This window comes from Ailuropoda melanoleuca, chromosome 5, assembly GCF_002007445.2.
Source record: "Ailuropoda melanoleuca isolate Jingjing chromosome 5, ASM200744v2, whole genome shotgun sequence".
Lineage (NCBI taxonomy): Eukaryota > Metazoa > Chordata > Mammalia > Carnivora > Ursidae > Ailuropoda > Ailuropoda melanoleuca.
The window spans coordinates 22,592,449-22,617,537 of NC_048222.1; the positions used below are offsets into that span (position 1 = coordinate 22,592,449).

The window sequence follows — 25,089 nt, forward strand, 5'->3', positions numbered from 1 at the left end:
GTTTCAAGGGAGGACTTTGTAAGCCCGCTCCTGTTTTGCTTGCCTTCGCTACAGTTACAATAACGCTCTTGTTTCGAACTGATGGACAACCCATAACCACGTTTGTTAAGCAACTCAGGCCTTGAAACAGCAACTGTGTGAGCTGTTCGTTCTCTGTTCCAAGCGCTTGGCCTCGAGATCTGCTTAGGCAGAAGGGCAATTCCACATGGATGCCTTCCCTCCTTGCGGTGTATCCAGCTCTCTGAGATAGTCAGCGAATGGTTGGCGCCCTGTGTAGCCCCTTCCCCTTTGCTGCCTGCCTCCCCAGAACCAGCAGGGGAAGGAGCCGCGAAGCCCCAATAAGTTGGCTATTTCTGTCTCGTCTTTGGGGACCCATTTAAAACCATTTCTCAGGTTTTTAAAAATGGAGGTATAATTAACATGTTGGTGAAAGGCACGGATTTTGAGTGTATGGTTTAGTGGGTTTCAGCTCCTGTTCCACCCAGTAGCCACCATGTAAATGAAGATCCAGAATGGTGCCTTCACCCCGGATCCGCCCGTCCAGCCAGCGCGCCCCCATAGGCAGCTGCCGTTTTCGTTTCCAGCACCGCAGCTCAGCTCTGCCTGGTGCAGAACGTCACGGACGTGGAATCACACAGCGCAGGCTCGTGGCGGCCCGTCCCCCGGCGCCGGCTTCGGGACTCGCCGGGTTCCGGCGTAAACCCGCAGTCGCGCCCTTGCATTGCCGCGCGGTGTCCCTCTGCGTGTGCGTACCACGTTTTGTTGCTCTCGTCACCTGTTGATGGACCCGTGCGTTGTTTCCCTTTATGTGGCTATGCCACATGGACAGCCGTGAACATTATAATCTGCATTTTGCACGTCTTTTCTGGTCCTTACCCCCTTTTAGCTCTAACGTTTAAAAGTTGATTGACAGAATCAGAGCAGCTGGTGAGGAATCTTGACTTGTTTATAATCTAGGCAAGTTTCCTTCTTTGTCTTTTCTTTTTAAGGGTAGAAGCTGGAGTGACAGGGTGCCTGTGGGGAGGGGGGCTACCATCTCTATGGGGTGGGAATCTTGATACCGTTTCCCTACCGAAGTTAGATGTGGATTTTTGACTGCATGGGGGTGGGGGTCAGCACCCTTAACCCCTGCCTTGTTCAAAAATCAACTGTAGTTTTCGGGCACCTGGGTGGCTCAGTCATTAAGCGTCTGCCTTCAGCTCAGGGCATGATCTCGGGGGCCTGGGATCGAGCCCCACATCGGGCTCCTCGGCTGGGAGCCTGCTTTTCCCTCTCCCACTCCCCCTGCTTGTGTTCCCTCTCTCACTGGCTGTCTCTCTCTCTCTGTCAAATAAATAAATGAAATCTTTGAAAAAAAAAACAGTCAGCTGTAGTTTCATCCTATCTCCGGTGACCCGCAGCCCCTGTGAGCAGCCAGGACTTCCCGCCTATTCTGTAGCTACCCCCTGCTGGTGGGGCCGAGCTGAGAACCTCCTTCTTCCTCTCTTTAAGAAGACCTAGGTAGGGCTCCTGGGTAGCTCAGTCAGTTAGGCGTCTGCCTTCATCTCGGGTTGTGGCCTCGGGGTCATGGGATGGAGCCCCGTGTCAGGCTCCCTGCTCAGCGGGGATGCTGCTTCTCCCTCTGCCCTCCCCTGCCCGCGACCCCACTTATGCTCTCCCTCAAATAAATTTTAAAAAAAAGAAGGAGGAGAAGACAATGACCTAGGTAAGCCTTATGAGGGCAGATAGCTCAAGGGTTAAAGAACCTTCGGAACAAACCCCAAGGAAAACACAGGGTGCACCTGTCACCCAGCCCACGGCTGAATGCACACGGCGCCAAAGCCCCAGTTTGTAGGGGCCCGGGCCAAGGGGAATTCTTTGCTGATGGAGCCTGCCCTACAGAATCCTGTTTGTTCCCTCATTGGATTAAAGAGGAAGTTAGCAGGGTTATTTCTCAACAGGGCTGAGGGAATGAGAGGAGAGTCAGCCCTCCCAATCTGTCACCTCCTGTCAGGAAACCTTAAAGGAAGCCCTGCGGTAGAGGCAGACGTTTCCCACCATTTTTAAACATAGGAGGATGTGGTGTTTTTCACAGGGTCTTTGCATTTCTCCGTGTTTGCGAATCAGTCAGCATTTTGTCAAGAAGCATGTTTGTGCTTGTGCATACGTGTCATCCCACGATGAACTGCGTTGTTTTAAAAGCAGGTTCAGCAACCAGTGATGCACATTTAGTGAAAAACAGTTTGGAGATTGGAGACCCGCAGCATGTTCCGCTACTGGCACAGTTGAAGCGACTGAGACCAAGCAGAAGGTTCTCCCTCCGCTTGGGTAGTTAGTGCTTTGAACGGCATTTTTGCACAGGAGCAAAGAAGCTTGGTCCCTTTAGGTTTTGTAAAAGCAGGCCCATGATTTGAAAAAACACATTTTTAAAAAATGAGTTTAAACAGGGGCTTTTTTCACGGGCTCGCAGCCAGCTCCCCCTCCAACACAGTGGCTGTGAGGAGTTCAGTACGTGCAGCAGAGACTGGGGCATCGGGGGATGGGGGGAAGCCAGCGTGGGGCTCAGTGCAGAAGACCCGGGTCTAAATCCCGGTGCTACCTCTTCCCTCTGTGAAACACTGGGGGCTCCTTAGGCTCTAGGAACCTAACTGCCAAGGTGGGGACGACACCCCGTGCAGGGCTTGTGGGCGTCACATGAAATGACCGACCGCAAGCTCCCTCCCAGCAGATTGTGTGCTTGGAGTCCTGCCCTGCGAGGAGCTCCCACTGCAGCTGGCAGGGCGGTCCTGCAGGCAGCTCTGCTGGTGTGTCGTGCAGCTCGCGGCACTGTCCCAGCCATTACCTTTAGACCTTTAAAACCAGAAGTAAGGAAGGTCACCGGACGTCATTGAGATCAGCCCTGGCAAATGACAGCTTTCTTGGCTTGTGCCTGCCAGCCAAGTCACGGATACATGGGGCCACTTCCCGCTCTCACTTGGAGAAGCGCTCTTCCTTTAGCGCCCCCTCGTTCCAGGCTAGTCAACGGCTCCTCATTTAGGTCCATTTCCTAGGTACTCCTTAAACGTTCTGGTCCTTTCAATGTCCCTCTCTGTTCCTACTCTCAGAAACATCTGTGCAGCTATCTCAGCTAAGACATGAAAGCAGTTCACACCGCGGAATAAATGACTGATGGGGTTAATCCTCCTCCTTTTCGGGCTCATCCACGTCTTTAAAGCTGTTAATCAATGACTGATCAACCCTCAGGCCCACCCACAGGTAGGCTGGTGTGAAAGGATTTCCTACCCCGACGCATCCCCTGAAGAGCCAGGCACAGGGATTTGGTTGTCTTCCTCGGAAAGGCTGAGATCCTTCATCAGAGTGTTTCTAACAACAGCATCATCAAGCAAAAGCTAAAAGAAGGTTTGCTTTCAGTCAACTTTCTAATTCCTTTTAAAATCTGTAACATGGTGCGAAAGGCCCCGTGTGGGACCTACCCCCTTGCTCTCGACCTCTCCGTCTCTGCCTCCATGTCTGGCCCCGGCGTGGCTCTCCTTCCGGCCCCACACTTCCACCCTCTCCCAATGCAGCTCTCTCACACCCAGAGCCCCACGCCTGACCAGGTCACACAAGGAAGTCGTGATGGAAAATGGAAACTTAGCCCCTCTGATGTGCTGTCCCAGCACCTGTGGGACATCTGCCATCATGGCCTTTCATTTCTCAGAGTTGTCATTTCTACTGCTGGCCATTTTCCACTTTTAGACTCTAAACCCTTGAGAGCAGGGACGGTGCTTTCTGCCCTGTTATTTCCCTGAGGTGTGGCACTCAGTAGGTGAGTAATAGAGTCCTTCAGTACTCGCGGATGAGCCCCAAGTGGGCCTGGACTGGCTGCTGGCTGTGAGACAGAGATTGGAAAGGAGAAGCAAAACCTGCTTAGGCGAGGGCGGGACCCAAGAGCTTGGGGTAACCTGTGAGGTTGTGTGAGGTTGAAGGCAAAGGTTGAGGGGCACACGTGAGGGTAGGACATAGGAATTTACGGTCACTCTTCCTTTTTTGGAGAGGGATTTTCCTTTCCACTCTTCCACTCACGGGCAAGTTTGAGGAGAAAGGCTATCTCGCTGCGAGGTGTAGTCACTCCGGTGGTGAGAGGAGGCCGTGCACAGGTGTCTGGACCTTGCAGATTTTCTTGAGATTATAATCCATAGGACTGAGAATACACAGGAAGTGGTTGCACCAGTACTTTCTGCTAACGTCTTAATTTGGGGTTCTCTTCCAAGTGATAATGCCGTCTGTGTTTAAGTGACATGGAACCCTGCCGAGCCCATTTCCCCCCGTTCCACATCTTGGGTTTGTCATCAGTAGAACTGGAATACAATTGAACGGTTCAAGCTAAGATTTAAAGATACATTAAAAACAACAACAACAACAAACCCCAAATAACACGCTTTTTAAATTGTGGTAAGATATACATAAAATAAAATTGACCATTTTAACGATTTTTAAGTACATAGTTTGGTGGCGTTGTTCTCATTATTGTGCAGTCGTCACCGCCATGCTTCTCCAGAACTTCTTCATCTTGCCCAACTGAAACTTTGCTTCTCCAGGGTCTACAGACTACTTTTTAAAGAAAGAGAGAGGGTCTGCAGTTTCCTAGAGAGCGCGCAGGGGCGGCCGGACTGGGCTGATGATGGGCGGGAGAAGCAGGGCCAAGCAGGGCAGCCACCTTGCTTTTCAAGGAGGCTGGATTGTGCACAGCTGATTGCCTTTGTTGTGCTTGACCTTTTGCATATCATTTCCTTGGAGTATTTAATGTTTGTCCATCTGTTACCAATTAGCTCTTATAATCTCTTGCAAAGACAGAGGAAAATAGTTACCATTTTTATTTTCTCTGACCGAAAGTAGAGAAAAAATCCCTATGCTTACTTTCTTTTTTCTTCTAATTTTTTATTCAAATTCAATTAATTAACATATAGTGTATCATTAGTTTCAGAGGTAGAGTTCCTTGATTCATCAGCTGCATACAACACCCAGCGCTCACCATCACGTGCCCTCCTTAATGCCCAGGCTTACTTTCAGTGTCCTTGGATTCACATGTCTAGTACCCCACGCCCCCTCATGTGGATTGCCAGGGCCGACAGGATTGTTTGACTCTGGCCTTAAAAATCTCAGAATTGTCACGTGTTGTAATTTGCATTGTGATCAGACAGTAGGTCATGAAGGGCACACATAATATACATGGCAACATCTCTCATATTCTGCAATCCAAAAATATACCCTCTAAAGGGGAAGAAGTTTCCACGGTCAAATAAATTTGGGAAGGGCCACATGCAGATCCCCCCTCTTCAGAATTCATGACGCATGTTAACAGAGTCAAGGCTCTGAGAAATCCTGCAAATGAGACATCGGCTTCACTTTGTCTAACTGGATGTCACCATACGTTATTTGATCATCAATTCCCTTTTTTTTTTTTAAAGATTTTATTTATTTATTCGACAGAGATAGAGACAGCCAGCGAGAGAGGGAACACAAGCAGGGGGAGTGGGAGAGGAAGAAGCAGGCTCCCAGCAGAGGAGCCTGATGTGGGGCTCGATCCCATAACACGGGGATCACGCCCTGAGCCGAAGGCAGACGCTTAACCGCTGTGCCACCCAGGCGCCCCATCAATTCCCTTTTTGAAATGCACACCTACTGGTGCCTTTACTTGCGTGCTCCCTCAAGAAGACGCTTCAGCTGCTGACTCAGGTGAATGTGTTTCAAAGGTGCAGCTCTACCTGGGAGCACAGTGCAGGGGCAGGCTTTCATTTATGGACCATTCGTTTATTCTCATCTTTTGCTTCCTATTTGCTGTCGAGAAACAGGAAGAGTGGGGAATACCTACGGAGGGGACTTCGTTGTCCATGACTAGCTTGGTAAAAGCCGCTCTGTCGAATCAGCAGTTCGTGGAGAGTATTAATTTGGATTGTCTGAATTGTACCTTTTCAGAGCATGCCTTAGGGCTGCGATGGAATTGGGGTGCCCCGGCTTAGCTAAGCAAGGCCAGGCTCGCGAAACTGAACACTGACTGCAGTTCGCGCTGCCACAGAAAACCCCGGTTTTCAGAGGGTCACTGGGAGCCGAACAGCCAGAAGGGGCTTCCCGTGGCAAGTTCCTTGGTCCTGTCCTTCTAGCCCGTTAGCTGCAGAAGGGTGGCCTCTCTGGAGCTAGCCATCCCAGGCCTGTCGCCAGCTTCAACCTTGTGGAATTCTGACGTCTCTGCAGCATGATGAAGGCTGAGCTCACCCAGCAAAGCCACGTTGGAGGGCCACCGGGAGACCACCTGGGGACCACAGCTTGGTCACTTTGCAGCTACTTTGGCTTGAAAGGGTCCCTGTTTCCCTTTGTCTTCTTGCTGAGGTTCAGACTGGCTAGCACATTCTCCAGTTCCCTCTCCCACTCCTCTGGCCAGGCCCCTGCGGGCTCCTGCAACCTGTCCCTGGGAGAGTTGATGCCCGGTAGCGAGCACTACCCTCCGGGAGAGGATTCTGGCTTGGATTTAAGGGTGCTTCGGAGGTTTGTTTGAGGCAGGGTCTTGGAGAACTGCCTGCCAGTGAACGTGTGCCCAGGATGTCAGGCGCCTGCAGTGGAAAGTCAGGGGCCCTCTCCTGGCTGCCCCGCCTGAGGGAGGGCGGCCCCTCTTCTTCTCCCCATCCTCTGGGCTGTGTCTGCACATTCATGCTCCTGCCGAGCTCCGGGCAGCTGAAGAGACAAACGGCACAGTCACATTTTGCTGTCACGTTGCCAGTTCGGCACAGTGTTTTTAGGAGATTAATAGTTCAAGGGAAAAAAATGTAAACACCGTTTTGGGTAGAATAGTGTCGTCTGCTACTTTTTCTCCCTTTGGTCAGAGAAATAGTCTATCTAATAAATGATTGTGGAGTCTGGGACCCGGTGCTGTGTTGCTGTTCCCTACACTGCCGAGGAGGTCAAAGTGAAGGGCATTGCCTCCTGAGGTCTGGCGGAGGACTTGGCAAGCACGCAGAACCCCTGTGCCGACCTGTGCCCATTCTCCTGGCGGTCCCCCCCCCCCGCCGGCTGGTAATACACCCCCCCTCCCCCGGGGCGGCTTCTATTCTGGCCTCTCCCACACCCTTTGCTGGTGCTGGCCAGGCAGACAGGATGCATGATGGTACAAATACCCCTTCTTTTGGATCCCTTAGGGGTAAGCCTCCACAAATAAGGCAGACTCTAAATATCAAAAGCCTTTTTGAAAGTAGCTTTATTCCTCTCACATTCAGATGTTACTTACCAACAGACAGAAGCCCCCAAGGAGCCGCTGAAATGACAGACCAAATTAATGAGTGATAATCACCTTGTGCCAGTTACTACCCTAGACACGTTCTTTATATGATTTTGACTCCTAGGAAGGAGACATTATAGGGCTGCTGACTCCTGTATCACAGATGTTGCAACTCAGGCTCCAAGAGGCGAAATAACTTCACCCAGGGTCACACGAATGTCAGAGGGCAGAACCAGAATCTAAACTCACGTGCCTCTGACTTGGAATCTGTGCTCTCAGCCATGAGGCCAGCTCTGGACAGTCCCATTCACAGTCCCATTCGGGGCCTGGGCTCAGCGCCCCTGCTGGGTTATAAGTTTCAGCCTTCCTCCAGGCCCTTGTTTATCCTCTGATGCTCTTCCTCAGCGATATGGTCAATTTACAGCTCAGCCCAAGTGCAATGGAGACAAAGGTCAAATTGGTAAAAATCCAAAAAGTTGTGCTTTGCTCTCCTGTGACCATTTGTTGGGTTCAGTAAGCTGGGACGCGGTGGGGGCCAGGTACAGCTCGAGGGCTCTGTGCCCTCTATTTTTGGTAGGTGGGTGTTCGCTGTCTTCATGGAAAAGGTGATTGTTACAATTCCCAGTTGTCCTGCCTTCCAGTCTGAATTGGACAAAGCAAAAAACATCCTTGTTTGAAGAGACCTTTTCACCGAATCTTCGTGTCCTTTCGAGATGGTGAGAGCAGTGTCGAAACAGGAGAAAGGTTGGGGTAGCTTCTCAACTACTGGAGTCCTCTATTACAAAGAAGATGACTATTTGACAGGAGGCCCAAGATTTGGTCTCAATTGGATGTTGACCTTGGCTTTTCCCAGCGTTTTGGTGCTGACACTTTTCTATGAAAACTAAAGATACCAGGATATTCTTATTTTTAACCGTGGCCATTTATGAAGCACCTGCTACTCACAGGCTCTTTACAGGTTATTTTTGCTTAGTCACCGTAACGACGAAATAACACCAAAGCCTGTCCTACTTCCACTACAGTACTGTTTTTCCTTGTACGGAAGTGTTGTAGCCCTAGCAAGACAAATGCTATATAACCCGTGACAATGCAATATAAACCGCGGGATTGTTTTTATTTGCATGAACCAGAGCTGTTCCTTTGAGTTTATGGGGGGAAAGAATAGGAGTTTTCCTCAGGCATGGATTTATAATCTCCTACTGAAGAACCATTTGACCTTCGACTAGTTGTTTCACCTCTCTTGGCCTTGGTTTCTTCGTCTGTAAAATGGGCACTCTGATAATAATACCTTTGCTGCAGGATAATTTCCATACCTGAATGAGAGGCTTGTCGGGCAGCTGGCAGAGTGCTAGACGATGGTAGGTAATTAACAAATGTTAGTTCCTTTCTTCTTAGAGCAATGCCGAATTTATATAATAGATTTGTTCTTTGAAGAGAGTTATTCATTGTTTTAAACAAATATCTCATATACCTGATATTCTATTGGCTTTTATAAGAAAACTAGAATGATCTTTCCCTGGTGGAAAATTGCTTATAGTGGAAAGGTAAGCGGAAACATTTAGAACTATATTGCCTGTATAGATTTTGTATAATGATTATGTATTAATTACTTAAATTAAATTATATTTGAAGAAATAATTCCAGGGAGAGAAAGGATCAGGAGTTGCATGGCACAGTGAACACAAGCAAACACAAAGAGCATTTCGACTTCTGGGAGTAGGAGCTCCTGCATGAGGCTGTACCTTTGCACCTCCTCACTTCCAGACATTAGCTTGGGGACCAGGGTTACAGAGATGAGACACGGTCTCTGTCTTCCAGGGACTCAGTCTAGTTCCGGGGTTTGCGAGCTGTAACTGTGAAGGGCCAAATAATATTTTCAACTTTGCGGGCCGTATGGTCTCTGTAGTAACTACTCAACTCGACATAAGCAGCAGTAGTGCCTAAGCAGCCAAAGACAATATGCAAATGAATGAGTGTGGCTGTGTTCCAATAAAACTTTATTTACAAAACAGGTGGGAGGGCCACATTGGGCCAGTAGGCTGTAGTTTGCTGACCCTGAGCCAGTGAAGCAAAACGCGGAAACAATAGGCAATTGCAATATATCGTGATATGTAGCCTGGGTGTTTATCATAGTAGTATGCCCCAGGAGTACAGAGGAGGGGTACCTGGTCAGTGTAGGAAGAAGACTCCCTCCGTTGAGTTCATTAAACTTGATAAAGATATGGAAATGCGTTCATTTGAAGCTTTGTAGTTCCGTACCCTTTTCCTCTTCACTTGTGTGTTTACAAAGGTAATATGTGCTCATTGAAAGGAGAAAAAGCGAGCAGTAGAGAAAGTTAGCATACTATGACCCACAGGTGATATACAATATTAAGTAATTTGGGTTGAAATGAATCTGATCCTTTGAATAGGCTTTGAGCCAGAAAAATTGGGGTGTGTGTGGGTATTGTGGGGCAGGTGCAGAAGAGCCATGCAGGCAAAGAGCTTGAGGGTTTTGGGGAGCGGGTGGGTGATTTGGCATGGCTGGGTCATGGCGAGGGTTGGCAAGCAGGTGGGGCGGGCATGTGAATGGGAGGTGAGGGGCGAGTTGGGTCACAAAGGGAATTAACAAGCCTGGGTATTAAGTCAGATCATAGCCTGCCAGCCAGTGGAAAGGGATTGAGCAATCCCTTGCAGCAAATGAAAGACGATTTTCCTTCTGCCTCTGAATTCTTCCGTGATTCATCACCTGGGTCATCAAATTCTTCTCATTCCGAAGTTTCCCTGATCCTACTGTCAAAAGTTTTCCATGCTTGCTTGGCTCCTTCCAGAATTAGTGGAGCTGTTTTAAATGTGAATGTTATAGTCCAGTTTTGCTTATACATTATATCATACTAAAAGATATCCTCTAGTCACATATGAAGCAATTTTTTAATTTTTCAAGTTAAAAATCTTCTAGTTACTTAATATATATTAGTGTGCTAGAAGGACATTAATAGTTCTCCCCTATTTAATGCTTAGAGCTGTGGGGGTTTTTCTTTTGTTCTTTCTGGTTTTGCAGTAGGGCTCTTTAATTTATACGGCTTACTCTTAATTTCCCTTTTTAGAGGTAGTTGGTGGGGCCATTAGTAAAATATGCATTGCAGAATTTGGAAAGACTCTTCAAGGTTTTGGTTGCTAAAAGGGCATTACTTATTTATAGTCTCTGCTGCCTTGTGGGATATATATTCAGTTTCCCCAGATGCCGTAGAAGGCATTATACCAAATGAATAAGAACATTCAATAATGTAAACCTCCTCTTAGAATAATACGTATCTCTATTTCCTTTAAGAAAAAGTCAAGGAAAAAATCAGTGTCTCCTGTAGATAATCTTCTATCAGCTACTAAGGCCTATTCAGATGGTTATTTTATGTTTCCTTTTAAAATCCTCTTCGACAGAGGTTTTCTATTTCTAGCCTTTAAAAATGGTGAAACTCAGGAAGAACCAGGGAAGCCCCCAATATCAACAGCTGAAGCATTGTAGCTTCCGGCTCTTTTCCAGGGAAAGTGACAGCAGAAGGGCAGCCCGCAGCCACAGTTGTCACTGGAAGAAACAAAGAAACAAGACCGAGATCACTGCGCGAGGGTTAGAACAAATCCAAAATTACATTAGTCAGAAACGGGACCATGTGAAGTTTAAGAAGTGTAGCCGACCTCAGTGCTGTGGTTTGGGATTGAGTTTCTTGCAACTGATGGGGAATGCAGGATTTCTAGGGAAAGTGAGTCTTACATGTAGCCCGAACGGGCTTGCAACAGATTTTTGGTGCCGCTGTTTCCTTCAACAGGCCACGTTTGGTTTTTTGGCACTAAGTTCAGATAAAAAGAAAGTTGAAGGGCAATTTGAGTAGCAATTAATGGAAAAACAGAGAAACAAAACTAAAAAAAAAACCCAAAAAACTTCCAGAGTACCTGGCAAGGGCGTGCATTCTGTCATTTAAGGAAGCTTGCAAGGATGCCAACTTTAATTGGCAGTTGTGTTGGCTACCGTTGACAGTGAATCTCCTAAAATTGGAGGATGAGCTTAGAGGCAAAAAGCAGAGAGCAATTTGGGGTTTTCAAAACAAGCAGTATAAAAGATGGAGTCTTTTAGGAAAAAAAAAATCCACATACTGCTAGATAAAAACAAAAAGAAACACACAAGGTAGCTAATGTGCTTATGGTCTAACCCATGTAGCGTGCTTCTCTTGTCCATCTGGGACGAGCCTTGCAGGTGGATGTGTGTGTGTCCTTGTACATTTCTGTTGTTTCCAGTTAAGAAATGTGGAGATGGCCAATCCACGGTAGAGAAAACTGGTTCATGAGAGGCAGCTGAAATGCCACTTTGGTGGTAGGGGCGGGGTGGGGGGCGGTGCTGGGGAAGGTGGCAGAAGAATGCTGACCGATATTTCTCTAAATTCCTACAACCTAGGAGGTTTGTTTAAGCTTCTGAAATTTTAAGTGGCATTATCCCCTTTGTAGTGCTGAGCAGAAATGTTTCCTTTTATCTCAACTGACTGTCCTCAAGTTTAGAACCGAGGACTTGCAGAGGGATCAGTGAAAGCATGTGGTTTCTAACAGAGCCAGCTCAAAGGGGGATCTCCACTACAGGAGATGAGACTTGGGGAAATTTTTCTTTTTCCCATTTCTAAGAAACGTGTTTTTTTTTTTGCTTTAGTCAATGAACATTAACATAAGTAAACTTCAGGCCCTGAAAATCTGGTTTCTTTCAAGTCAGGTTCCAAACAAGCTCCCTCTGGGCTTAAGTTCTTAGACTGTGTTAAAATGCATATCCTTGAAAAGGTGGCAAGGTTTTTTGGGTGTTATTTTTAATTTTTAATGCACTGTGAGCATGTATATTTACCTATATTTTTTCTCTCATAAGTTTCATAGATTAATTGTAGAAAGTTTGAAAAAGTCAAGAAAAATAGGAAATCAGAAATAAAACTCAGTCTTGGGGAGCCTGGGTAGCTCAGTCCATTAACTGGCAGACTCTTGCTTTTGGCTCAGGTCACGATCTCAGGGTTCTGAGATCAAGTCCCCAGTCAGGCTCCATGCTTAGCGGGGAGTCTGCTTGAGATTCTCTTTCTCCCTCTCCGTCTCCCCCTAATCACTCTCTCCCTCTGTCAAATAAGTTAATGAAAGAAAGAAAGAAAGAAAGAAAGAAAGAAAGAAAGAAAGAAAGAAAGAAAAGAAAACACCTCTCTTTAAAAATAAATAAATAAAAATAAAACTCAGTTTTAATTCAACCCTGCAGAGATCATCACTTTCAATAGTTTGGAATACCTTCTAATCATTTCCCCTATATACGTAAATATTTCTTCTATTTACTGTTTGTTTGTTTTTTTATTCTGGGGTTTTCTCAAACCATTACATGATGAGCGTTTTTGTTTTTAATCATTAGTTTCCAAAGGCAACTTTTGTTTTAATTGGAGTATAGTCGACATACAGTGTTATGTTAGTTTCAGGAGTACAACATAGTGATTCAGCGAGTCTGTGCGTTACTCAGTGCTCATCACCGTACGTGCAGTTGCCATCTGTCATCATACACCATTATTACAGTATTATTGGCTGTTTTCCTCATTCCCATGACTTATTTATTTTCTTACCTCTTAATCCCCATCACTTATTTCACCATCCCCCACCCCGTCCCCTCTGGCCCCCACCAGTCTGTTCTCTGTATTTATGAGTCTGTTTCTGTGTGTGTTCATTCATCTGTTTTCTATTTAGATTCCACATATAAGTGAAATTGTAGGGTATTTTTCTTTGTCTGACATATTTCACTTGGTATGAGATCCTCCAGGTCCATCTATGTTGTCACAAATGGCAAGATCTCATTTTTTTTTGTCGTTGAGTAATATTTCATTGTGTATATCAAAAGCAAAACTTTTAATGGCTGTTTGGTATCACTGCGCAGAGAGTCAAGTTCCCACTTTTTATTCTTAGAAGCGCACAACCAGTGAACATCCTTGCACTGGGACCTCTGTGGGCGTCTCTGATGATTTCCTTGGGTGAAAGCTCCAAGAAAGGGAATTGCTGGGATGGCAAGTGTACGCGGTTTGAAGCAATGGGATGTGTATTGTTAAAGTGCCTTCCAGAGACACAGTGTCTAGTTTACACTCCTAGCACAGATCTGTACCTCTGTGTTTCTCCTACATCTTTGGGAAATTAAAAAAAAATGTTTTTGGGGGGGGAGTATTGTGCTTGGATGTTCATTAGTAGAATCGAGTATTTCCCAACTGTTCTTTAACCATTTGTTTCATATTTTGTTAACTGGATGCTTTACCCATTTCTGGTTGGACTATTACTGTATATTGTTATGTAAATGTTCGTTAAATATCAAGGATATTAACTCTTTGGATATTGTAGGGGAGTAAAAAACCCTTTTCCTTCTACCCTCCTAGGTTTTGTGGCTGGGGCCCTGGAAATTAGACTGACAAAAGGTAGATTAACAGGAGAAAACCCGAGTTTATTAACATATACGAGGCGCACACACAGAAGAAACTCAGTGAGGAGGAACCAACGGGGTGTTAGAATTTGGGCTTATCCAACATCTTCACAAAGAACAGGAAATGTGTAGAGATGTGACAAGACAAAGGAGGAAGGGTTTTGGCCGGGGGTGGGGGGGGTGCAAATGTGGGAAAATGAACACGTGGGGAAACGAGTGGAAGGAAGGGTGATTTTAGTAAGTTTTGTTTTCAGACCCATCTCTGTGCAGACTTTCCGTGTTCACAGCCATAAAACTTCCCCAGGAGAGGGGATTTATGGCAGTCCCCATTTCTCAGAAGTTTCTACTTTTCAGTCAGATGAGAGAAGCTCTGAGAAGGCGTCTTTCTGTTCATGTCGGTTCTCATTTGCCTTCAGCTCAAAATAAGCCTTATGCCGAAGTGGCATATTTGGAGTGGCGTACTCTGATTCCCTACAATGTATTTAACAAATGTAGAGCTTCGTAATTTTGTTTATGGTATTTTTAGTGCATGAAAGTTTTTTGGGGTTTTTGTTTTGTTTTTTTAGAGCACGCGTGCGAGCTGGGAGGGGGCAGAGGGCTGGAGGGAGAGAATCTTAATCTGATGTGGGGCTCCATGTCATGGCCCTGAGATCATACCTGACCCAAAATCAAGAGTCAGACACTTAACTGACTGAGCCACCACCCAGGCGCCCCTAATGCATGGAAGTTTCAAATAAAAGTGAAATAAATCATTTAAGCAATAATTTACATAACTTAAATAATAATTTAAATGAAGAGTAATTAAGTAGGAAGAGTTAAACTCTTACTAGATTATAAAATCTACCAGTTTTTTTCTTAGGTAGTCTTTTTTTTTTTAGGGATTTCATCTCCACTTCAAAATTGGACCAGTAATCTGTTTTCTTCCAATATTTTTATGTTCTTGTTTTACATTTACTTTATATAGGATTTATTATTACTGAAAATAAGACTGTTTTCCTTATGTCCCATTTATTTTGCATCTTCTTTAGAAATTTCATCAGTTTCCTTGATGAGTATTTTTCTACTCTGCCAAGTCAAGCAGTTAGTTCATTCCTTTGAAAATAATGTAAATTTTATTTCTTTTCTTTTTTTTTTTTTTTTAAGATTTTATTTATTTATTCGACAGAGATAGAGACAGCCAGCGAGAGAGGGAACACAAGCAGGGGGAGCGGGAGAGGAAGAAGCAGGCTCATAGCAGAGAAGCCTGACGTGGGGCTCGATCCGATAACGCCGGGATCACACCCTGAGCCGAAGGCAGACGCTTAACCGCTGTGCCACCCAGGCGCCCCTATTTCTTTTCTTTTAGCTTATCCTGAAAACATATAGGTAGAAAAATAGTCTGCCAGATTTTCCATCACCTCTGCCTTTTTTTTTTTTTTTTTTTAAACATGTGCTGCTAAAATTGGGACCACTTTTTAGGGGCATCTGTCTCACTGTTTAGTCCTGGCTGGCAAGTGTCATGTGGCATCACCAAAGAATGTCGCTGGTCTCGGAACAATGGCAAAGACAGCAAGCCTAAGATTATGAAATGGGGCCATGACTTTAGCACTTTTCTGGTTGTGTTACCCCTGCTGATGAATTGTTAAAATGCTTAATTAGAGGATTGTTTTCGTTGTACTGTAGGGAATGGATTCGAGGGAGGCCAGAGTTAATGCATGGACAGGCTTGTATTCGCTCAGGAAGAGAGGCTGGCAGGGCCTACATCCTGCTCTCACCCTGCAAACTCCATCCCAAGGAAGTTGAATCAGGAACTAGGGTTCAACTTGCAGAGAACAGGAACCACTCTAGGTATTTAAGGAGCTAGGGATTGAATACAGGGAAACAGTGTTCACTAAATTGCAGGAGCAGCTGTAGGCCGGGCCTCCAGAAGGTGTCCTAGAACAACTCCCTGGAGCTAGCGTGTTCGGGGAATCACATCACAGTGAGGAGGCAGGGAGTCAGGAGGTCGCTGTCCAACTGCTGGCTCAGGGTTACAGCTGAGCCACCTCCAGACCAGTGTCAGAGCGGAACAGCAAAGGGAATGTCCCATGTATTCCCCGCTGCACAGCCTTCCCAATTCACGTCATCCCAAAACGTAGATCTAGGTTATGTGCTGGAAGTTACCTTGGGGTGTGCAGCTGACTGTCAGACCTAAATCACATTCGAAACCTTAACTGGAAGGGAGTCCGCAATGGTTTGCTTCTAGCCTCCAGCTCCCACTGCAGGAACACGCACCGGGATGGTGAGGGCCCCCCTACCATGTCCACGTTAAGTCAGGTTGTAAGTCAGGTTGCCTGCAGCTGGAGTGTGGGGGCGGGTGCAGGATACGCTGGAAAGGGAGAATCCTCTGGATCTGGTGGTTGATTTGATGGTGTGCAAAGGGTGGAGAGGCAAGCGGAATGCCAGAGACAAAGCCCATTGTACATTTTAGATTTTTAAAAGTCTCTTAGTCCTTGCCTAGCGAAATGACCAATGGCTCTATCTTATCGAGAGTGGTGCGAACAAATTTCAAGAGTGAGGGTGATCTCCAAGCTTCCTCATACTTCTGAAATTCTTTTGGAGATGCGACTGTGTCTGAACGTATTTTGTCTTCCAGTTCATGTTTGTCAATATGAGAAGTCATCCAGAAGTCAAAGTCAAACAAAGGGATGCCCCCAGCCCCACCCTCCCCGGCTTCTGGAATGTGTGTCCAGGGTGGTGGTACAGACAGATCCCCAGGCACGAGAACCTTATTTTGGGAAGCCTAGGGTTAGTTTGCTTGTTGACTCAGAGATGTTTTCTATTCTTGTGCTGAAGGGAGGCAGTGGAGGCCCCAGCTGGCTGCCCTGTCCTGGGCTCCCTGGCCCCCTCCCCCAGGCTGAGAACAGCAGTGCTTGCCGACCGACGCTTCAGGCCACCCTTCCTTTCCTCACTGGCCGTCAGAGCAGTCTGTCTCTCTCATCTGTTTGTGTTGTTTCCCCCCCACTCCAACATTGCTAATTGATAGAAGTTGTGCGTGGAGGTGACCACGGGATGTCTTATTAGGTAGCAGCTAAATTGAGTTGTGGCTGCCCAAGTTCGGGTATGGTTTTTGCTCGCGTGGCTGAGCTCGCAACAGTATCGGTGTTCCCCCCCCATCTCCCTGAATGCTTTTATTGAAATCTCTTGTCTCCTGGCCCTCTAATCTAAGCGTAATGTGTTCTTTTGCATCACTTAACCTCAAATAAACTCATCGGTGGGAAGTCCGGGTGGAGATGTGAGCGAGTGGTTCTCTGCCCCCCAGCCAGCAGCTGGTGGCCTCCTCCTCAGCAGCAAGCCAGGGACCAGGTCCCTCTCCTGCCAAGAATGTGCCAGGTTGGGGCGCCCGGTTGGCTCAGTCATTAAGTGTCTGCCTTCAGCTCAGGTCATGATCCCAGGGTCCTGGGATCGAGCCCCGCATCCGGCTCCCTGCTCAGCAGAAAGCCCTCTTCTCCCTCTCCCTCTGCTTGTGTTCCCTCTCTCGCTGTGTCTCTCTCTGTGAAATAAATAAAATCTTTAAAACAAAAACAAAAACAAAACAAAAGAATGTGCCCAGCTGAGGCTCAGGATTGGGATAGTAATGAGCCCAGGTGTTGGTGTTGTAAACTCCCCTTCTTCAGATTAGCCAGCTGTCCAGAGATGCAGCTCTCACTCTTGGAACAGATTCCTTTGTGGGCAAGGTCCTGTGCTGGGCGGAGAGGAGAGAAATCGATCCAGAAACAGCGTCAGAATGTATACACCTAGCAGGGGACACAGAAAAGACACACGCAGTTAGTTGTGATGCTGTGACCCCCGTGAGAAAGTAGGACCTGTATTTCTGAAGCTGGGTTGCACCTTGAAAGGTGTTTTTTTTTTTAATTAAAAATATATTTACTCCTAGAAACAATATGTAGATGAGTGTTGGTTCTCCAGACTTGCCTCCACAAGCCCACCGACGATCTGGGTTTTACAGTCCTGCATTCGCAGTGCTGAGTAACAGATGGGACTGTTGCGTATGTTTCATGCAGCGTGTGGCTGCATCCTGCTCGTGGTGAGTGGGTTGAACCCCAGCCCAGGACTGCAAAGCTCATTCATCATCTTCAGAATGACTGGGACGCGGCAGGACAGGGCTGGCCCCTGGTTCTCAGACTGGAGTGGGCATGAGAATCTCCTGGAAGGCTTGCAGATGGCATTCCTGTGCTTCACTCCGGGAGTTCTCACTCAGTGGGCCTGGGGGGGGGCAAGCATGTGTATTTCCAGCATGTTCCCGGGTAAGGCCGCTAGAGCATGTTTTGAGGACCACGGGAGTAGACACAGAAGAAGGTTCACTCTCTGAAGAACTCCTGTGTCTGAATGCTTAATGATGGTATTCTGTGTAAACCAGCAGTGCCCCGCTCCCCAAACCCGTGAATAAATCTTGATGAGAACCGCATCCAAACCATCCACTGCTGACAAGGCCCCGTGCCGTCTGTGCCTCCCTTTCTTCCTGAGCCTGGCCTTGGATATCACTCTGGAAGCAGATGGGTAGAGGAGTAAGTTACTCTCCCCAGGTCTCTGAAATCTGGAAAGCCAAACATACCTTGGGGGCATCAGTGAGCAAAAAAAAAAAAAAAAAGGGCGTCGGGGGGCCNAAAAAAAAAAAAAAGTGTCCCAGGGAGTCCCGGGAACTGTGTGGGAGGCGGCTGCCCTCGGGCTTTGTCCAGTCCACACGCATCCCTCTGCAGGGACAGGTGCAGAAGTGTGGCTTTTCCCAAAGCCTGTTGAAGTCAAGACCCACAGCTAAGGGCTCCCCGGGGTCGGGGGGCTCCATCAGGCTGACCAGAAGTTTGGAAACGGAGGGCAGGACCAGAGCTTACAATGCCCTATAAGGATCCTCTGCATTATACTCTGGGTCTCAAGATGGACAGACAAGGGGCAGGGGGACATGTTGAGTAAGACAAAGCTGAGATCCTGTTCTGATGTTTCCAGCTTGCCTGCCTCGTTGTGCATAGCTCCATCTCCTCTGATCTGAAGTTCTTTCGCCGCTTCTTTCTACCAGAAGGAGGGCATTGATGGGGTGATATGGGGTGGGGGAGCTGCAGTCTTCATAGCGTCACCAGCAGAGACCCTGCCGGTTTGCTCCCGAAGCCTGGATGTAAGCTGTTTGTAGACTTGGGCCCCGTGTCCTCATATGTCTGCCACTTGGACACACATCGCTTCCAGGGAACAAATGTGGGTTTGTCTCCTGCTTCTGCAGAAGGACAACAAAAACTTGGAGACTTGTTTTATTTTTTTATTAAACAATAAAACTGAATTGTGAAAAGAGTCTAAATGTCGTATTCACGGATCGATCGGCTCTCCCTCCGGGTGCAGCAGACAGCGTGGCAATGGAAGGAGGGGAAGCATGAAGGACATTTACAAGAGAGGGAAAAAAGATTGCTTTGTCAGTTGACATTTCAACATTAAGTATTAACCCTGTTTTTAAGACTACTCACAAAGTAGGGGGGAGGACTTGGGGATGGAAACACAAAAGTTGCTTTTCATCACCCCGTGTCATGATCCCCTGTGCCAGAAGTTGGCAGGGTCTTCCCTTCTCCAGACGTGTGACAGTTCGGTGGGCGAGAGGGGGTGCTGGCCGTGAGGGCTGCCAGGCCCCCTTGGCTGCTTCCTCTCCCTGAGGTTACGGTCCCTGTGGTAGCTGGTGTAGAAGCACCCGTGCCCCCCACATTTCCTGGGGTGCCCCTTGCAGACTTTTACAATCTGTCCTGGACTGAAATGTTGCACTGCCTTTTGTGGGCAAATTCTATTTCCCGCTGGGTTTTCAAACCCATGGAAGGGAGGTCTTCACGGTACGTATGACCTGGTGCCGGACGGGGTCCCGATCCTTATTGTGGTGATTGTATTGCCCTTGTGATTAACTACACCTGGCTGTGTATATGTTTTCTCTGATTTATTTTCTATTTGCCCCTCTCTAGTGGGATCTTGTGTGTGATAATGCCTGGAAGGTCCATATCGCTAAGTTCTCCTTACTGGTTGGATTAATCTTTGGCTACCTAATAACTGGATGCATTGCTGACTGGTGAGTACCCATGTGCCTGCTGCACGAACCTTTGGAAGCCACTGCAAGCCTTTGCTGGCTACAGAAGAGTGGTCGGTGTTAGCTTACTGGTACCGAGGCCTTTCTCAGCCTGGTGTTGGGCTGGCACGAAGGGCCGAAGCCGTCACCCGGAGAATTCAGAACTAAAAGGATTGGCCAGTGCATATAACCGACCCTTTTGAAGGGAGGATTTAAATTCATTGCAATTTTCCAGCTGCTAGAATCTAGGAACACCTGCATGCCACCCACAGCCCCATCAGCTCCCGATGTTCACTGTGTTTAGTTGGGAAGAGCTTGAGCGCGTAGCTTCAAGGCTCTGTGGGCTGGGCTCTGAGGACGTAGACATACGAGATGCCTTGAAAAATGGGGAGAGGAGGAGCTAGACACTACCCGCGAGAACCGAATGAGTAGAGCTGTGCCAACGGGCATCTCAAAACACCACAGAGAGAGGCACAGTCCTGCAGTTGGCTTGGCCAGGAGTCACCTCTGTAGGGCCCATGGGGAGCTGGACCTTGGAAAGTGGACAGCATTTGGATGACGGATGGGCACTGCAGGCAGAGGAAGGGTGGTGGCCGGAGGTGAGAATGAATGTGCTTTCCTTGGGTGGGCAAGGAGTTCTTAGTGCCTGGAGCGAAGTGTGTGGTTCGTGATAAAGTGATCAGGTGAGGAGGATGGAGAGGGGTAGCGAAGAGAATTATAGTAACAGTACTGATGACGATGATGGCAACAGTATTGGCAGCTACCCTTACTGATGGATTACTGTTGCCAGGCACCGTGCTGAACATTCCCCCACATTAAAATATCCTATCCTCACAGCACCCCTGGTAAGTAGGTACTATTTATTATCTGTTTACAGTGGAAAAACAGAAGCACAGGAATCTAAGTTAAATCCCCAGGTTCACTCAGCTGTTAAGTTGGAGAACCCAGGTTTGAACCAAAGCCCGGTGGCTCCAGAGCCCACCTCTTCCTGAGTGTGCAACAACCCCCTGTGTTCACGAGGGCCGCAGCGAGCACACATCTGAGCAGGGAGGCAAGGGCCCAGCGTTGACGGGGTTTTCCAGTAACAGGGCTGCTCAAGGAGAAGGGTGTGGGGTAGCCGTCCCCCCTCCCCCACCTTGACATTCTTTTATCTTTAAAGGAACTTTTTATGAATAAGGACGTCTTGAACCCAATGACGTCATAAGGGCCAAGAGTGATATGGAGCAAACTCCTTACATCTGTGGCTTTGCCCTGCATTGCCCCCGTTCCCTGGTTAGCTGACAAAGCTGGTTGAGGCACTCCAGTAAGCCTGGAGGGGGGCTGTGGGGCCCAGAGGGGTTCTGAAACCACTCTCAAGTTCTGGAAATTTCTTTCCCAAAAGCAAACATCTATCTGGAAGTTGCTTTGCATTCACAAGTAAGTGATTTCCTGTGTGTTCAGAATTTGCTTAATCATCATTTGTAAATGCTTCTGAAGGACACGTTCCCTGGGAGCAGTGAAGAGAAGCTGTCAGTGACTTCTGAAAACCTATACCAGGGCTCCCGGAGGGGTTTTTTTGGCAAGGGGTCAGGGGTTGAAGTGAGGAAGTGGGGGGAAGTATAGGGTTTTTTTTAAACCAAATCCTTGAGTTTACAGGTTTTCAGAGAAAACTATACTAGTCTGAAACATACTCTAATCCCAGTATTTTCTTTTAAAGATTTTATTTATTTATTTATTTGACAGAGATAGAGACAGCCAGCGAGAGAGGGAACACAAGCAGGGGGAGTGGGAGAGGAAGAAGCAGGCTCATAGCAGAGGAGCCTGATGTGGGGCTCGATCCTAGAACGCCAGGATCACGCCCTGAGCCAAAGGCAGACGCTTAACCGCTGTGCCACCCAGGCGCCCCATAATCCCAGTATTTTAACCATGAGGACTTTTGTGTCCCAGTATTCTGCATTAAAATAGGTTAGGAAGATATACAAATATAATCCATGTTAGTTCTTTCTAAAAAATGCAGACTTGGCCGAAGTTTGAGCGCCCTTATTCTGCGATACCATCCGGAAAGATAATAAGGACTTCTGTGAATGAATCAGTCTATGATGGCTTAAGCTGCTTAGAAGTTGTTTTTTTGTGTGTGATTTCTTACTTCTTGCACATGTCTGCTGTTTGGCACCCCTGATCACACACCAGGCCTGGGGACAAAAGGCAGAGGATTTGGAGGTCTTCCTTTGCAAGCAACCAGAGCCTGATGTTGCCAAGCCACGCCTCTGCAGTCCCCTTTCCACAGTCCGTGGTGAGGGGGCAGGGGGTGCCTGCAGAGGCAGGGCCGGCTGCTCTGTGCTGTGGTTTCTGAACACCTTGAGCGGACTTCAGTTCCAGTTTGAAAGTTTGGTGTTTTCCACCCTTTATGTATTCATATATTTTTGGCCATTTACTCCTTGCTAGAGCTGTGCCGAAAGGGAAATAAGCACATTAAGAGGGAACTCCAGACTTCACCAGCTGTTGGCGCCCGTTTCGTGGCCTCCTAGGGAAGTTGATCAGGTCATAGGTTAAACTTTCTAAGACTGAAGTCAGCACAGAATGAAACTTCAGTAAGAACACTTTTTCATTTTATTTAATTTTTAAAAATTAATCTCTACACCCAACTCAGGACCCTGAGATCGACAGTCGCGTAATCTACCGGCTGAGCCAGCCAGGGGCCCCAGAACACTTTTTTCTTTTAAAAGTTCCTGTTTTCCACCCAAGTCTTGTTTGGGGATCCACAGTATGTACTGTCCTATAATGTGTTAGCGTAGACGTTTGCAAGGGAGCAGCCCCATCCATGCTCTTGCTGGATGAGCTCCCTTCCCTCCATTATTGGTTCTGTTGCTGGAAGTTGTGCGCCTCTCCCTCCAGGAGCCCTCTGCACCCTCTCCAGCTGGCCCCGGGCCCTGGCCTTTCAAGGCTGCACCAAAGGACCCCTTGCCCTCTAGCTCCTGGCTGAGGCTGGCCATGGGGCGGGAACACCAGCTGGAGGTCTGAGAGAGAGACACGAGAGTAAGGGGGGGGGGACGTTTTTGTCCCCAGCTGGGTCTCTGCAGGGCTGCCAGGGGCTGGCTGCCTCCCGTTAGGGGCCCCTCCACACAGGGCCTCTCTCTCTCCGTTCCAAGACCATCCCCCCCACTTCTGCTGCCAGCCCCAAGGTTTCTCTCACAGTTTGCCCAGCCTTTTGCAAACAATCCCTTTACTAAAATCTCCTCAAATCACCCTTTTTGCGTGGGGCATCTGTTTCTTGTTGAGACCCGGTATTATTTCCCTGTGGCTGCTGTGACGAATTACCACACACACGGTGGCTTAAATTAATTAAAGTTCTGTAGTTCACACGGGGCTAAAATCAAGGTGCCGCCAGGGTTGTATTTCTGGAGGCTCCAGGAAGGAGTCCTTTTCCTCACTTTTTCCAGCTTCCAGCGACTGCCCACATTCCTTGGCTCACGGTCCCTTTCCTAGCCTCAAAGCCGGCAGTGACATGTTCTGCTCACGCTGCCATCTCTCTGCCCCCTGCAGCCACAAGAGGTTTTCCATGTGCTTAGATTGGATCCACCTGAATCATCACCTGGTCTCAGGGTCTTTAACCTTAATTGCATCTGCAGGGCCCCTTGCTTCCATGAAAGGTAGCATAGTCACAGGTTCTGAGGAGCAGGACATAGACAACCTCGAGAGCCACTGTTCTGCCCACTTTAGATCCCACCTCAGCGTTAATGGACTTAGGAGTGTGGTTTTGTCAGTCATCTCCGGGGGATTCCGCTCTGGAGGAAGCCAGCTCACATTAAGACTCCAGTGATCCTACATTTGTTGAGCACTTACTAAATCACCTGCACATCCACACCCGACACAGTCCCATTCGGTCGGCATCAACTGGCCCTTCCAAAGGAAACTCAAGGCTCGTTGGAACAAGATGAGTCTTTCCCAAGGTCTTGCAGTGTGTAAGTGGCGAGCCTGTATTCGGGACTGGGGTGTCTGCTTCTGAAGACCACGCTTGCCCCATAGTTCCTAAAAATAATTTTGACTGACTGAGGTTAGCAACCATTTGGGAGAGAGAGATTTCGAGCAGTTTCTACAAGTTAAAAATAATAATAATAATCAAGGATCTTTTCTAAAGTATCAGAACAGGGCAAACCATGTTTGGTGGGCATCCAGGCTGTAGACGCGTAGGAAGGAATCATATGAGGTAAACCTTTAACTCTTTGCTCTGTGGCAGGCATTGTGCCTACAGCCATCATCTCTCTTAATGATCTCAATAATGCTGTGAAGTCAGACCGTTATCCCCATTTAACAGACAAGGGAGGGGAAATAACAATGGAGAAGTTAGTTCTCGTCTTTGTTTTCAGGAGACCAACTAAGCCATACTCTAAATTTACTTCTTTAAGTGAATTGGGTTTGGAAAAAACTACTAGGAGAGTCTTATGTGACAAGGGATTAATGACCCCAGCACCAGTCCAGGGAAGTAATACCTAAAATCTCTGACAAGAGAGTTGACTCACATGGGCATTGAGTTCATAGACCTGGCCTCATCTCACTAAGCCCGTGTGACTAATGGGGATGGTTAGAAACCCAAGAAATTATGAATGAAATTGTGCTCTGTAATTCCCTTCCCCAAATTTTCTCGAAATTACATCCATTCCTTTCACAGGACAAATACATGTGTTACTAAGTATTGCTTTTTTCTTAACAGCTTTATTGAGAGAGAATTTACGTACCATAAAGCTCACCCATTTTAAGTGTGTAATTCAGTGAGTTTTAGTATGTAGTCAGAGTTATAGAACCATCAGCAGACTCCAAGTTTAAAACATTTCCATCACCTTGAACAGAAATCTTGTATTTGCTTCCCGTCATTCCCTTTTCTGATCCTGAGCCCTAGCCCTAGGCCATGAATCTACTTTCTGTTTTCATTTGGCATGAGAACGTCACAAGTTTAAGCCATTCAGCTACTCTTTAGGTGTTTGGGGTATCAGGTGTAGATTTTTTTCCCCTTGACAGATAGTCTACTAGTCCAGTTTTTCTGTGAGCTATCCTTCCAGACCAGGCTGGATTTATTACATTAACTTGTGTGGTGGAGATTTTCCCCCCTAATGAGTTGAAGAAGGAAAAGATGGAGGATACCTTGGGAAGGATGGAGAACCAGTGACTTCCCGCGCCCTGGGACCACCCCTTCTGTCCTGCCAGCCACGCCTAGAAGGACATCGCCCCTTAGTGGTCACCTATCTCGCACCAGCCCGCTCTGTAAACCGCCAACCTAGCATGTGCGCTGCCCTTTCCGGAAACACAGTAGGCCAGGTTCTTCCCAAGTCCCTTGCTGTCTGGTGGGCTTCACTTCCAGGTCCATGCTCCTTAGTTAAAGTTCAAACTCCC

The 25,089-nt window shown here is 47.5% G+C and overlaps 1 protein-coding gene across 1 annotated transcript in view; it reads left to right on the forward strand.

Moving 5' to 3' along the window:
• The window catches only part of SLC22A23 (solute carrier family 22 member 23), a gene marked incomplete at its 5' end in the record, with an annotated part of 169,412 nt that overhangs the window by 18,855 nt on the left and 125,468 nt on the right, over positions 1-25,089 (forward strand). Inside the window, one exon of the mRNA XM_034660200.1 lies at positions 19,622-19,725. Within this exon, the coding sequence (XP_034516091.1) occupies positions 19,622-19,725 (104 nt within the window). The remainder of the gene's footprint in view (positions 1-19,621; positions 19,726-25,089) is intronic.